The sequence below is a fragment of the Cryptomeria japonica genome, chromosome 3 (genome assembly GCF_030272615.1).
Source record: "Cryptomeria japonica chromosome 3, Sugi_1.0, whole genome shotgun sequence".
Classification (NCBI taxonomy): Eukaryota; Viridiplantae; Streptophyta; class Pinopsida; order Cupressales; family Cupressaceae; genus Cryptomeria; species Cryptomeria japonica.
This window is the reverse complement of record NC_081407.1, coordinates 901,897,232-901,913,789: the sequence shown is the minus strand read 5'-3', so window position 1 is coordinate 901,913,789 and position 16,558 is coordinate 901,897,232. Positions and strand designations below refer to the sequence as shown.

General features: G+C 37.1%; 1 protein-coding gene across 11 annotated transcripts in view; it reads right to left on the bottom strand.

Moving 5' to 3' along the window:
• The window catches only part of LOC131066370 (uncharacterized), a 62,774-nt gene that overhangs the window by 44,588 nt on the left and 1,628 nt on the right, over positions 1-16,558 (bottom strand). For 7 of the 11 annotated variants that reach the window (XR_009111658.2, XR_009111656.2, XR_009111662.2 and 4 more), the window contains exons 2-3: positions 15,074-15,115; positions 14,881-14,959 (exon numbers count right to left, since the gene is read on the bottom strand). Coding sequence is in view for 1 of the 11 variants with exons in the window: in XM_058001121.2 (XP_057857104.2) it covers positions 14,881-14,890 (10 nt within the window). In the remaining 10 variants the exon portion in view is untranslated. Of the gene's footprint in view, positions 1-14,880; positions 14,960-15,073; positions 15,116-15,692; positions 15,904-16,558 lie in introns of all 11 variants that reach the window. The other 4 variants (XR_009111655.2, XR_009111660.2, XR_009111661.2 and 1 more) reach the window with 2 other exon arrangements.

The window sequence follows — 16,558 nt, the reverse complement described above, 5'->3', positions numbered from 1 at the left end:
CGATTTCTTTGGTGCAAGACATGCAATCACTCTCATGCTGATTGTAAGACAAAGAAGATGCATATAGAGAATGTTCAAGTGAATTAGGAAGAAGAGGTGAAGTGTTACCAGTCTGATTTCAGCAGTGAATACAGCTCAATATTTGCCAAAATAAGCTTGAAACAGAGGGGCAAGTTGAAGAACTTGGTTCTTCACTTGAAGTGTCTTATAGCGTTAACTGAATTGAGTTGTGGTTTGAATGCTTATAATTCAGGTGTTGAACAGTATGTCTTATAGCGTTAACTTGTCCTTGATGAATGTGACGATGGTGATCATGTCGACACATATGAGAGCCGATTTCTTTGGTGCAAGACATGCAATCACTCTCATGCTCATTGTAAGACAAAGAAGATGCATATAGAGAATGTTCAAGTGAATTAGGAAGAAGAGGTGAAGTGTTACCAGTCTGCTTTCAGCAGTGAATACAGCTCAAAATTTGCCAAAATAAGCTTGAAACAGAGGGGCAAGTTGAAGAACTTGGTTCTTCACTTGAAGTGTCTTATAGCGTTAACTGAATTGAGTTGTGGTTTGAATGCTTATAATTCAGGTGTTGAACAGTATATCTACAAATGTAACAATAATGTATGCTGGCTGCCTATTGTCCAAGAGCTTGATGTGAGCACTTGCGATTATGAAGCTCTTATTTTTATGAAGGTCAAGCTTTTAATGCTATGGGAAGGTGGTGATGTGCCTGAACTACTGTGAACATGATGTTGGTATGGTTCTTAATGACTCACCCTGCACTACTGTGAACGTGCCTGAAGTGTTAGATGATATGTCATGGTTAGAGTTAGGCACCTACTACTTGTGGTTGACTTGCAATGGTGACTTTGATGGTGGGTTTGGTTGTGATATAAATCTGCTAAAGTATCTGATGTAATCAATTTTTTAAGAATGAAAAAAATTGTAGTGTCGTAAATTGTATACCTTAACAATTTCACACTAGGACCCACTTTGGCAGATGTGCCTAATTGTCCTCAAGTTTAGGACCATTTCCGTAAACTTGGTGCATTCCCCTATTCACAACATTTTATGCTGTTCGCTTTGCCAGGACTAGGGCATTGGGCACCCCTATCCAAGCAATTTGAACTCAAATTTCAAAAATGAATGTCCGCTATGCAAATAGCAGGAATTTGCTTTGTTCAATCAGCCTTCCCCAGAAAATAAATTTGAAAAGGTGTAAGTTGCATATTAATACAACTCCCTCTCTCATTGCAAACTCTAACCTACACTTTCAAGGACATTCATAAGCAATTCAGGTCATTCAAGTTCAGATCTACATTCAAGGAGGAAAGCATTCAAGCATATAAGTTTGGTACAGCAATCATGATTGACTGCATTGTGTTTCTTCATGATGAAAGCATGCACTAATCTATTGCAGGACTTCACTCCATCAACTCAAACCTTGTGTGAAATTCCATGCCAAGGGTTTCATACTTGAGGTAACATTTGTCAATTCAGCATTTCCGTTACTGTTTAACCTCTGTCCTCCATAGGACACACTCTTTTTTATCATCATAACTATCGTGGAGGTGGGAACATTAACATGATTTGACTTAGGCAAGCCCCTATACAGCACAACCCTTCTTCCCCATTTTTTCTGTGCAAGTTCAAATTTAACAATGAAAGTGGTACAAGAGCGCAGAGCGGAATGTTGCAACAAACTTTGAACAAACGAAAAACCCTAGACTAATTCACCAGCCACCCATGTCCTACCACTTTGACCTTAATTTCTAGGAGACAATGTTTCAGAGCCTCTTGACTGCATTTCAAATGATCTTTATCAATTTCAAACACCTTCAAACTAGGGCGCCAAGGACCTGTGTCCGACACTTTTTGTTCCAATTTTCAGATCCAAGCTCCTCTCTATATCTCTATTCTAAATCTGGCTTATTGTGTCTGTTATCTTTTTTGTAATCTGTTGTTTATGTTGAAATCACTCATTTTGCCATAATTAACCTATATCACATACACTTCACAATCTCAATTCCATTACAACAAAGGGAAAAAATTCAAGTGCTTAGCTCTCCTTTCAGGATTGTAGATAAGCCTATTCATGTTCCAATGTTACAAATGAACCATTGAGATCCTTAGGTTACATTAATTTAGGAGATCTCAAGCCCATATGTTTCAAAAGCATGTCATCATTTCCATCATAAACATGTGTGTTTTGGTTCCACTTTAAACTCTGATTGGATTAGTGGTTGATGGTTGTTCCATTGGACCATTGACTTGTACAATAACTCTTGAATAGGATCCATGTCCACTTCCTTTCACAGAACTTAAAATCTCTTTTATTAATATGCATCCATCTTTTTCATCTTTACCTCACACGCTGGCAGGAACAATCTCTAATACCAATTGTAATGTCCCCTTTTGGGATATTCCTCATTTTTTGCCTTAAAACAATAACATTTACTCAAATTGATAATAGTTTTATCGAACATTCCAAATTTATGATAATATTCAAATTAATAAATCATAGCACAATACTCAAAATCAATTAAATTGTAAATTCTCCATTAAATACTTACAAATCTGCTGAACTAGAGGCTTTCATCCCTAACTTGACAGTGACAATACCAAGGGTTTTGTCCACAGCTTGCCAAAGAGCATGGAAGGGTCTTCATCCATCCAACTCTTAGCCCACCTTGGAGGGTTTTCATCCTCCTCAACCATGATTTGATGCTTTTTATGAATTGATACTTGAGTGAATTTCTGATTTTTATTATTGCTGAATGAATTTCTCAGATTGATACTTGAAAGAAATGAATTTCTGAGTTGATTCAGTTTCTTGGATGATTGATGCTTGGATTGATTTTCTGATCCCAAGATGACTCTATGATTGATCATGATTTGATTGCTCAATTGCCTACTTTTCTGATTTAATATTTGTTGATTGATAGATTGCTTGATTTGATCTTTGCTGATTGATAGATTGCTTGATTTCTTGATGCATTGATGAGTGATGATGTAATGATGTTTGCTTGGAATGATCTCCATGTATCTATATGTATATCTTCTTAATGAAAGAGTCTCACCCTTTCTCACATCAACACTACTCTTGAAAACATAATTCAATTTACTTGAAAAGTCCCATAATGTTCTATTCCCAATGGATTGATTGAATGCTTGCTTCCTTTATAAATTCATGATTTACTCCATGATTCTCTGATCCATAGTTTGAGGACTCCAGAACTCTCCAAACTCCCAAGTCCTATCTCTGGCTGAGTCCACTTGCCATTGACTCCCTAGACGAGTCCGGAAGAGTTTTAGGGATTACTCGTCCGAGTCTCCCCCTAGGACTCTTCAAGTCCCAAACTCAAACTCCCGCGTTTTGGGCACGGACTCTCGGATCCACCTGGGTGCTGCTAGGGAGGTAAAAAACCATTAAAAAGTTGACTTTTCCTTCACTTCTTTTTGTTTAATCTTGACCAAAACATGGCTGAACACCAAAATAGGAAAGGAGAGGATAAGAGGAGCATTTGAGATCCAAAAAGACAATGTTGAAGAAACAATTCATCATCATTTTTATACTGTGACTTTTCCTTCACTTCTTTTAGTTCGACACCTGACAAATTGAGTTACATTAGAAGGGGAAAGAGGAAGATGTAGATTGTATTTGGCTGTTTTTCTCATTTTGACATATCATTATATGCAAACATTAATAAATTTATGATGCTTTTATACATTTGAAAGTTTAAAACTATGAGTATGAATTATGAAATTCCAAATATTGAGTGTCTAACAATCATATGACGTGTAATGTTTGAATTATGACAAATTGATGTCAAATTAGGCTTTCATGTTCTCTAAATGAATTAATTTCTTTTATTTAATGGTAAAACTACTGTTTTCTTTTTTGCAGAATCCTAGCTGACTTTTTTGCTGAGTTTGTGCCGAATCCCAAGTCTAAGTCCTATTTTGGGCTGCCAAGTCTGAGTTTTCAAACTTTGATTCTCTCAATGAAATGGTTTCCGCTTTATATCCATTCCTTGAAAGAGTCACCACCCGTCACAAGAATTGAGTCGGCTCCCTTCATTGCTGCCTTTGAGAATAATAATTTATTTCCACGCTGACTGATTACTTCCATCATTCCCAATTGATAAGTGATTCAATTATGATGATCCATGGATGTCCTCCTCAATGAAATGATCTCCCTTTTATGTCTCATGTTTGAGGGGGTCACAACTCTTCATTTCATGCCTTTTGACCATTCATTAAACTTAATTAAATTTTAATTATATTATATTCTATTTTTATTTTTATATTTTAACTTACTATTATTTATTATTTCAAAAAGGGGACATTACAGGTATGTTAAGGGTTAATCTATAGTGATTGTCACTTGTTTCCATCATTAGTTGCACATGCATGGTTGTGTTTATATTTGATTATAGTGAACTCTAGAAGGTCTTCTCATGGCTGATAATCAAGGCCTACCTGTTATCTTTTTGTCTCTATTTGATTGTCCTGTCAAAGAAGGCTTCAAGGATCACCATCCTAGATTCTGCAAAGCCTGAAGAAGAAGAGGAAAAGCCTTACTCCTATACATTGGCCTCAAGCTGGTCTTTCCTTGTTGATGGTCTATCTCTTTGTCCAATATATTTTGTTACCCTTGTCTTGGTTGTGATTAGTAGTCTTAGGGGAAAAGAGCCTGCAGTTTTGGAAGCCAACTGGTGGTATTCGCTAGTATTTTAGCATTTGAGGCATGAAATATAACCTGGCACCGTAGAACTCATTGTAAATTTCCTTTTCAATTAATCAAAAGCGCAAGGGACCCACTTCCCTCTTTTACAAATCCATACAAATCTAAAAAATTATATAATAATTTATTGATTATTTATATAAATTAATTGAATTAGTAGATTAATCAAACTTGATGTTATTGATTCTTATATCTAATTGAAATTCTAGGTTTAAAAAATAAAGTATAAAAAGTAAATCAGCTGAGCTTAAGTTGAAATTTTTTTATTTTTTTATATTTATTTTTTTTTGAAGTAAAGCTTACGGAGGAGTGGTTGTATAATATACAGCATGGGGATTGAAGGTGAGGATTGTACAATTGAAGAAGTGGAACATCATCATCCTTTTTATTTATTTTCTTCTACGTTCTCATTTCATCTGCTTTCTAGGAAATAGTAATGAGGATTCTTAAACTTGCAAATATTTATGAAAAGAAAATTTACAGAACTTACCTGCAATTTAAAGGAGTTTTTTGTTTGTAATGGCATAAGGAACATCCCCTGCACTACAAGGCCACCCTAGGATCGATCTTCCAACAGTTGTGGGGGCAAAAGGATGGCAAGGGATGCTTCATCTTCATCTTGCCATACCCAAGATGTCCCTGCTCTAAGTTCAGCAGTTTTTACCCTGGGGTGCACCCCAAAAAAATACTAGGAAAGACAATGATAAATGACCTTTTATTAGGAAAAAGTATTAAGGGAATTATATGAGAAGGAAAGGCCATACTTTTGAGGCATCGTGTTACTTAAAAATGAGCATGGAATGTAATGTCCCCACTTTGAAATAGAATTTAATAATAAATAATAATAATAAAATTTAAATATTAAAAATTAAATTAAAATATAAAAGAATATAATTAAATATAATTAATTAAAAGCTAATTAAGTTAATGAATGATCAAAAGACATGGAAGGAAAAGTTGCGACTCCCTCAACAATGAGATATAAAAGGGAGAAGAGAACCTCATTTGAGAGGGGAATAATTTGGAAATGAGAAGTGCACATCTGATTTAAATAAGAAGTGCAGATCTGATTATGAAAGGTTATGTCCCTTTCAAAGGGCAGAAATAATGAAGAGTTGCACTCTTTCAAAAGGTGCTAATGGTGAAAGGGTGTGTCTCTTGCCAAAGGGCATGCATGATGAAGAGGTGTGACCTCTCCCTCACATTGAGAGATATAATGGAAAGTGTTGATTTTATGGTGGTGCTCGTTAATCACAGGCAAAAATCAGATCCGTTGCCTTCCCAACCATAGACGATAAGCTCTTATCGTCACCCCCGAGCACACTACCTGTCCTTCATGTTATTGAATTCATTGCTATTGATGCAATCATGACCTTGCATATATATGAATCAATACCTCCTAATAGATCTCAAGTCGGCCATATACTTTTGGTGCCAAGGATAGGGTCAAACCTATATATTACAAGTTACATATGAGTCTCCCTTAGTTGCAAGTTACATTTAACTTAATCACAAGTTACCCATAATTGGTTCGCCCAAATAGGGCCTGCCCCAAATTAGACTCATACAACTGAGATATCCAAATGCCAAGGCCGACATGCCACTTGGCATTTTGTGCACTAGGTCAGCCCTAGAGGGGATCCGACCTAGCTACACAACAACACTCCCTCTTAGCTAGGGAGGATTCCTTTTGAATAACCAAGTCACATAGTGACTACCACCATGGCTACTCCCATGAATAATACATTCACCATAGCTACTCCTAGAGGGTGAATAAGCACATCATGGAATTTCTACCATGATACCCACCTTACCTACTCGCAGAGGGTGGGCTCACCATGCCTACTCGCAGAGGGTGGAAGAGAGATTTCACCTCAACCTTCTCCCAGAGAAGGGTGCATTTTACCACCATGCCTACTCGCAGAGGGTGGAATGAGGGCTTTAACCTCAAACTTCTCCCAGAGAAGAAAGCATCTCCACCATGCCTACTCGCAAAGGGTGGAACAAGGGCTTTAACCTCAGATTTCTCCCAAAGAAGAATGCATCTCCACCATGCCTACTCGCAAAGGGTGGATCCACCATACCTACTCGCAGAGGGTGGAACGAGGGCTTTAACCTCAGACTTCTCCCGAAGAAGAATGCATCAACAAGGGATTGCACCTCGAACTTCTCCCTCGCAGAGAAGAACTCATTAACAAGGGATTGCACCTCAATCTTCTCCCTCACAGAGAAGAACTCATTAAAAAGGGCTTTCACCTCAAATTTCTCCATCATAGAGAAAAATGCATTAACCAAATCTTCATGATGACGTGGCTCCCTCTGAAGCTGAAATGTCAAGCTCCCTCTGAAGCTGAAATGTCATGCTTCCTCTAAAGCACATATCAACCTTCTGATCTCTTCGTCCAAGGTTACTTCTGACCATATGTCAGACTCCCTCTAAATGTTGATTCTTCCTCTGCGAAGAAATGCAAGCAATCTTCCTTCCTTGAATGCAATCTTTGATTCGTCCTGGAAGCATTTCAGAGAGAGATAATGATAGTCAAGGGAAATGTCAATACATGATTCACTATTCAATGATGTAGCATTATTCAAACATAAAGAGTACTTATCTTTTATAATTTTGCTCAACAATGGAATTTCCATTCACTTGGATTGATCACACCAAAGCACCTAGTGATGATCTGATGGTTGCATGGCCTTTGGCCCTCGTCATCACTCATCATTTGTCCACAATATCTGGTTCGAGCATAGCTTAAGCATCATCTGAAGAACTGCCTTTAATACCATCCACAGCAAAGTGATGGACCAACCACATAAATGCGACAGAAATCCACTTGCAGCAGGGTGTGCCAGAATGCTAAGCTGCAGTGCCCATCCTAGGACAAACTTTAGATGATCTTCAAGAGCGACATAAGTAAGAACTCGAATAACTGGACCTTCAGTTGCAATATCATCCGATGCCTATGCAGGCTTCAGCGAAACGAATGCTTCATGTGACTCTCAAAGCTTCTAGGATGATGTGAAAGTTGTTGCAAGGCGTTATTGCACGAAGGCCTTCTCCACCATTCCTAATCGTTAGGTGCCTCCATTCGCTTTTGTCCCCATATGCACACATTTCACATTTGTGTACGGCTTAATGTGATCATTAGAAAACTCGCCACTATGTTGTTGCTCGATCTCAACCTTCCATTACACTGAACAGTCAATAGCACGCGTATTGACTCGCGTCACTTCGTTGAATCCTCATAATGCTTGCTGCCACCTTGTCGATGTCTCTAGCCACGAGCGTCGTGAAGCGAGCGATCTCCACAACATGTTCTCCTCCCCGAATGAAGAATTTGAATATAGAATGTTAAAACAGACAGATGTCCATAGCGACTCCACTTACCATCAGCATTTCAATACTAGGCTTGGCGATTCTCAACGCCAAGGCATCGGACTGAATCTGTCATTGAGCACTAACGACAAATCTATGGCGATCATCGGCACCTCAACGGTCATTACTCGCCGCAGAGCATATGCGGTGCTCACGACTGAGTTGAGAGGCTCGATAATCAACTTTTGCTTGCACTTAGATTTCTCAGTCTGCAAATTACTTTGATTGAACTCCCTCAAAAGCAGAGGATCTACCTTCAAGCGGTTAGGCTCTATAGAAGGAACCCGCTCTGATACCATGTTGATTTTATGGTAGTGCTCGTTAACCACAGGCAAACATCAGATACGTTGCCTTCCCAACCATAGACGATAAGCTCTTATCGTCACCCCCAAGCACACTACATGTCCTTCATGTTATTGAATTCATTGCTATTGATGCAATCATGACCTTGCATATATATGAATCAATACCTCCTAATAGATCTCAAGTCAGCCATATACTTTTGGCGCCAAGGATAGGGTCAAACCTATATATTACAAGTTACATATGGGTCTCCCTTAGTTGCAAGTTACATTTAACTTAATCACAAGTTACCCATAATTTGTTCGCCCAAATAGGGCCTACCCCAAATTAGACTCATACAACTGAGATATCCAAATGCCAAGGCCGACGGGCCACTTGCCATTTTGTACACTAGGTCGGCCCTAGAAGGGATCCAACCTAGCTACACAACAACAGAAAAGGAATCAAAGCATTTAGCAACATCACCATCGATCAGATCAGATCAGAACTGTTATGAAGTTATAGACCGTCTCCATACTCAAACAAAGGCATATATAAGGCTGATGCATAGGATGGTCTAAAAACAACAAGCACTATACAAAAAGGCACATTTAATTATTGCAGAGCAGTGATACCAATCCAGGTAGAGATCTTATTATACATCAATGCAGCATTAGTATGTCAGCAAATGGATTAATGGAACAATAAGAATTGTGTTTACATTAACTAGTATTATTAATAATCCTTGATCAGGTGCGATAATCAGCAGTAGATTAATTCGTTAAGGCAAAAGACATGATATGAGCAGTCACCCCCTTTGCAAGGATAGTGACTGTTTGGAAAGACATAACTTTCCATGCAAATCAAGAGTTTATATACAGCATAACAACCACTCAAAGGAAAGGCATCGAACAATGCTGGAAGAGGTGAGCATAATAAAGAGATCAAATCTGCAACTATTGTTAAGATAAGACTATATTCCGGTATGAAGTTCTGTGCATATTTCTGATAATATTCTCTGCATACTATTATTGATAGCAGATCATTGTTATGATCATCCACTGCATGTATTCTCCAATCTGTTCATTTCCGACTCATACTGTGTGATCTATTATGATCAATATGATGGTATAATAATGTTAAACTTAGGGAACTTGTAACCCCTACAAGACTCATAAATTGCAAACTCATTGCTTAATGTACGTGGGACCCTTTCTTAGGTACACCACTCCATAGTGGATGCCTAACCCCTGTCACATGGAGCCAAGAGGGATGAAGCATCTGCTCTTGGGCTTAAGAGAGGAGGTGGTTGTGATGAGGGGAAATGGCGATAGGACACCTCACTGGGTACGCCACTCCATGATGGATACTTAACACCTACCACATGGAGCCAAGAGGGATGTAGCATCTGCTCTTGGGCCAAGGGTGGAGGGTCTCTTGGACACCCTATCCAGCTAGCCTACCCTAGTGCACTAAGAATTGGATAATAAAGAATGGCAACTAGCCTACAATCTGGTTTTATCTAAAAAATATAATACTAATGGAAAACAATATACAAAGGTACTCCCATAAACTTAATTACCTATTTTAGATTTGGGAAAATTTAGGTTAATTTAAAGTATAACTAATTAGGGGACATTACATGGAAACAAATTCTTGGGGAGTTCTTATGAAAGATGAATCACCAATAATATTGAGGAATTGTTGAAAAAGCATCGTTTAGGCCAGAATAATGATAAGAGTTCACCCAATCACTACAAGTGCAGAAGAAGCAGCCAGCTTAAAAAACTACCTAAAATTAACAACCTTTAGTAAGCCATAACAAGCCCATCTAAGCTAGACATTAATATCCAATGGTGTGATCAGGAAGAAGATGCAGTAGTAAATCATTTTTATATAGTTTTTACCACAACATTATGACTAAACCCATCAAAAAGAGCTAACAATGCTCCAAAATACTTGGGCATAATAAGCTAAGAGCCATCTTGCTTATCAAAAAAAAAGTTATGACTAGAAGGACAGCATAACTGGATAAATATGCTAACTTGAGCTACGCATTATGATTGACGGCATTGTCATACCCCAACTAAAGACATGAATCACAGCCCAAAATAATAAAATAATCCATTGAATTTATACCAACCCAGATTAGAATTTATTAAGTTTAGGTTACAATTTAGAAATGGCCGATTAGAAAATGGAATGGTTGAGGTGCCAACACGGTTACGAACACTTAAAAGCAACATTTATAATAATCTCTTTAAGAAGCCAACCCGTGGAGTTTTAGCGCCCCTCCTTGAGATTTAAATTTCAAAATAAATATATATAATTGTTTTTGCAAGGGCCGACCTCTCTTGAATGGATCACCCATCTTGGGAAGAGTCGCATTCCTTGGTGAAGGGGTATGTTAGATCGGGTATAAAGCAAGGTTAAGAGGAGATGTGAATAGGAGGCTTTTTTAAGAATATCTCTCCATTCATTAGCAGACTTATAAGCAGATCTGAAATTATTGAAATTAGATTTTATGAGCTGATTTTAGTAAAGTGTATAAGCAGATCTTATGAAGATATGTGAGCAGATCTTGGGAAGGACATAAGCAGTCTTCAATATGGAAATCAGACCAGAATCCTTAATATCGCAGGCAGTGGCATTGCTATTCTTTGTGATATGCATGGATATGTACTTAATATGTATGCTTAATATATGAAGCCTGATAATGTTTTATGCAGAATCTTCACATATTAATATAGGCTGCAAAATGTATGAGCATGTATAAGGACGTATTTGATCTCTAATATATTGACATAGGCAGTAATGCAAAATTTCTAATCTATTTGTCAATCTGCTGCAAACAACCATGATAGAGATAGTGAGGTAATACAAGGAGGTGAAACAATTATGAGGTCCTCTTCTAAGCACACCACCTCATGGTGATGACTGATAGTCCCACGAGGCCAGGGAGGTCCAAGGAATGCCCTGCTCTTGGGCTTAGAAGGGAGGATGTTCCAGACACCCTATTGTAGTTTCACCTCAAACCTCTACCATGGCTGACTATTGGATTAAGGAACCCCAATCTTTGGGAGGAGAATAAGGGTGGTAAGATGAGGGAGAATGGCTATAGGATTCCTCACACAAGGTACACCACCTCATATGAGATGGCGAAAGGCATCGTGACGCCAAGAGGGATGGGATATCCGTTCTTGGGCCTAGAGTAGAGGATCGCTTCAAGCACCCTATCATGCCACCTTATCCTAACCCTTTATGGTTGAACTCAATTAACGAAATTTGATATATCATATGATTGAGTTAATGTTCCCAACCCTGGTAGGAAAAATCTATGCTTTAATTAAGATAATGTTTCTAGTAGGAAAGATCTATTTTATGGATTATGCTTTCAATGATTATCTAACATGATTGCAAGGTCTCAAACAGGATCTAATTGGTAAATGATATCTCTGACTCTATTTCATTTCTTGCTTTACTTGGAATTGTGATTTTAGGGCAAAACCTAGGGCATTTACAAAAGGGGATATTGCAGGCATCTCCGATACAATCCACCATCTCTTATCAAAACTATTTGTGACCTCTAAAAGGGCCTCAAATGCTAAAAAGACAACAAGTTCCTCAAACACATTGGTGCCATTGCCGATGGTGATTCCTCGACTCTCTTCAAGAACTAAATAATTTATTGTAAGCCAACATACATATTTCTTGTAAGCCAACAATATGTTTGTTGTTTTGCTAGGTTGATGGTGCACAACAATTATTGGCATTTTTAAAGCCCAAGATGCATGCATCGAATAATGCACTAACAGACATGGAGAAGCTGGAGAGGATTGTTGAACAAATCACAAGATCCAAGTTTCAGCAGATTTCTATTCACAATTGGCATAGATAGCTTGCCATGTACAAGTCAAGCGAATTATTATAGTTGTCGAAATTGACAAAGAAGAGGTATTTTACTGAAAATGTAATTGTGAAAAACAAAGCAAATAGGTACTGCCATTATTAGTAATGATTAGGTTAAGCAAGATCTAAATTATAAGATGGGAAAAAAATCCAATAACACATACCCTGACCCAAATGGATTGAGAAAGTTAAGTTTAGCTAACTAAGTCACTAATCTCAATTCACATTTCAAATTAAATAAGTATGCAACTAAAAGATTTTGGTTAAGAATTTTGGGAGTTGTAACATGTGACTGGACTGGTAGCAGACTGTTTTTTGAAATAAATTGCATAGGACAGCAAGCTGTATTAACACCGTTGATATGTTGTTGATGATCTTGGAAATCCTGATAAGGTAACTTGGCTTGTAAAGGTACAAGCAAAAGTGCCAAGAGATGGCATCCCACATTAGGTTTCTCCAGCACAATCCCTCTTCTTATAAGCTCTTCTTTTCTCTGTGTTTCAGTTCCCTGTTAAATTTTTCTCAAGCATAAAACCACCTACAACAATTTGCGGCATTTAAGCAACTAATTGCTAAGCACAATTTATTGTTTTCTTAAGCAAATCATTAAGAGGATAACATACATGATCAATCAAGTTGTTTTTGCATAAGATAAGATTTGTGTTGGTAAATTAGATAGATTATATATGTTAATTATTAATCAGATTGGTACCGAAGCAATTGTGATCCTTAGTTTGTGTGTTTGTGCCATGATTGTTTGGTAAAATGAAGCATGTGACTAAATTAGCTAGGCAAGAAGAGAAAATGAATTAGTTCCTTCACAGCAAGAGAAATCTGCAAGGAAGTGGGATAAGAAAATTAAAAGCCTAGCTCGTGAAAAAGAAAGAGCACTTCATGATGATAAAAAAGGATTCAACAAGTTAGAAGAGGATGTTGCAAGCATCTCCCACTCTATATGGAAGCTTGACAGGTTGGAGATGATCATGAAGCCTCTCATGGGGAAGCTAGGGATTCCATAGAGATTCCAAAACTAGTGAAGAATTTAGAAAGGAGCAACCACAAGGCCATAAGGAGCAGCCTGCAACAATCAAACACCGCCCAAATCAACTGTCTTTCAAAGCACAGTCAAGGTAGAAATTTAATTGTTTTAAACTTGAACGTAGGGTACTCCAACTTGAGCCACACTTCAATTAATGATATTAGAGAGAAACAGCAAATTTCCTTTGCCCATTTGTGATTGGTTAGTCATGCACTCTCTTGGTTTAAGAGTTATGATCATTCAATGTCTTAAGAAAATTACCACCAATGTCTACTTGGGACAAATTTAAAGGAGTTGATTAAGACGCAATTCTATCTTGTTTGTCATGAACTTTAGGCAAAGAATTGCAAGATTATGACATCAAGATAAAATATATTGGAGGACTGCATAGTCATCGGGAGGCCAATGTTGCTAACAAAGCCTAAAGATGTGGATGAGACGTGTGATTAACCCCAACATCTAAAGATGGACAAGAAAAAGAGTTCATCATCCTCATATACGTATGAAAACAGCAAGGTGGCTACAAGTGATAAGATAAAGGTAACTAGATATGTAAGCTTAAAGCTACTACTATATTGAAAACAAAATATCTGAGAATATTTATGAGCATTGAGATGTCGATGGTCATATAGTGAGAAAGGTAGGAAACTACTTGAGAAATTGCATTCTTTAAAAAAAAATAAGAATGATATGACTTCCTTAGAAAGGGACGTAAATATGGAGCAACTCTGATATAGATGAGAGGGTAGCGTGCAGTTTCATCCTTAAAAATAGGTATGCCTGAATAGCAATAAGACTCATGATAAAGGTGAACCTAGAAAACTCATCAAGGGCAAGCAATTTCTTACGAGTTAAAACTTAATATCAATCAGGTTTATAGACAAATGAAGATGGAAGTTTATGTATCTATTGCTTATAATTGCTGTAGAACTTGTTTAAAACTTCAAATCATTTCTTCATCTAGAAATGAACTTGTGTTTCACACAGACATTCCATTTCCACTATTGCCTACAGTTGATGTAGAACTTGTCTAAAACTTCAAATCATTACTTTATATAGGAATGAGCTCATGTTTCACACAGAAATTCCATATCCACCTTCCTATTATTTCCTATAGATATCTTCCCCAGTTTCAAGATGATACTGGATCCTATCCATCCCCTTTCTGGATATTACTTTCTGGCTTCTGTTCATATTCTTGGTACAACCACATATTGAATTTCCATGATGTTTATTGATCACCATGGATGGTGTACAGGAAAACTTTACCTTTTAGCTCTTTTTACATCCTGATACTCTGAATATTGAGCTTGTATGTTCTACTAGCATATACTTGCTGTGATATATCAGTCCATATAAATTGAGTGTAGATTACTTCCATAAGACTGTGGAAAAATTAGGCATGGTGCATAATCTCTTTATATCAAATAAAAATTCTTGATAATTTGCTGAAAAGATAAATATCAAACAAAACACAAAAATAAATTGATGAAATTAATGTAATGCTAAAAAAGGTAGAAGCCTCACTAATTCTCATGTCTGCAGTTGTACAAAATTTGCAACATTATAATTCCGTGTCCTGTCACTCCAATACCTGCAGCGTACACTGACTCAAGCACAGGAATTGGGTTTATATGAATCCATAGCACTCTAGAAATGAATTAATAATATCAGCTTGTAAACAGATAAAAAATAACAAGTGTAACCAAAAACAACATACCGTTTCAAGAATTCCAACATTACACTCAATTTATAATCATATCTGCAAAACGGACAAGTCATTTACACCAGATAAGAGAATGTACACATGCCATCACAATATAATCCATTTAAACATTATTTTTGACCATACAGATAACCTCCTAATGGTTAAAAGCTTTGGTGCACAACTATGATGCACATCCCAGCAGCTACAATTAGCAAAATAGAATTTATTCTAGAGTTATTTCTTAAGAGAAAATCTGACACTACATGGATAGAGATAATACATTAGTAATGCTTCCACTCGACTAAAAACTAATTGCTGCAATCCCTTTCAACCCCTATAAACATAATATCAATATTCCCCAATATAAGATACATAAAGAGAAAAATGAAACCAAGAGAGGAAGATTAGCATTAGGGCTGAGTCGCCTGGCACATTTTCAAAGCTGTATGATAAAACTTCTCATTGGTCCCATGCAGAGGACTATTTCAAACTTCTCAACATGTGGTTGATAAAACTTGTGAGCCTTTTCACAGTAGACTGTTCCCATGGCGTTCCTAAATTTTACTGTACAGAAAGTTTAGCACTCAGGAAATTATATAGTGAGAAACTTTGAAAATTTTGAAGAAGATACACGTGTCTCCATGGCAGGAAAATTGTTGATGCAGGTGTGAAAACTCCCAGTCCACTTCTCCAGTGGCTGCTCAAAGTCTCCTATGAGATAAAAGCTGATACAGTTTTGAAGTCCAAGATTCCATTTATTCCTATTTTTCAGTTTTAAACATTTCATGGGGCATTCCACACACGAAAGGCAGGAGCAGCAATCCTCTTCTAGGAACGCCATCCTAAGAAAAATAACAAGTTATGACGTAAGGAATAATTGGATGAATTCAAGCACGCTGGATAAGACAGCTCAATAATAACTGCCAGATGCAACTACTGATGAAAATGAGTGCACAAACTAATTTCATCTCATTGTTCTCTGAAAGGAAAAGAAATTACTACCAAGCAATAACAACTTTTGGGCTAAGGGTGCATTAAATTAGAATTTCACCTTAAAGATAAAAAAGAAGTTATAAGTACATTTCAATTAAACTTTCTCTAAAAATTGCCATGATATAGCACCTTGGAAGGATTTGGTTGCAATTTTTTGGCAATGTTTCCATGCTCCCTGAATGAGATATCCAGAATTGCGGGATATTAGAAGGTTAAGCCGTTTGGGTAATTAATCCAGTATAATATTTTTCATATCCATTTTTAAATATTTTAGGAAAACATTTTTGAGGCTCAGCCAGTATTAACTTAATCCAGCAAGAGCAAAACATACAGAATTGTCACAAATCAAAAGAAAACCTATTCCCACATCACTTGCTGAAATTTATTGCCAAGTTCTTAGTGAACCTCGAAATGGAGTCTCACAGGGTATGAAAACATTAAAATCCAGAACGAGAAAAAAAATAAACCGCTATTGTAATAGTAGCAGCATCCAGCGTCTTAAAG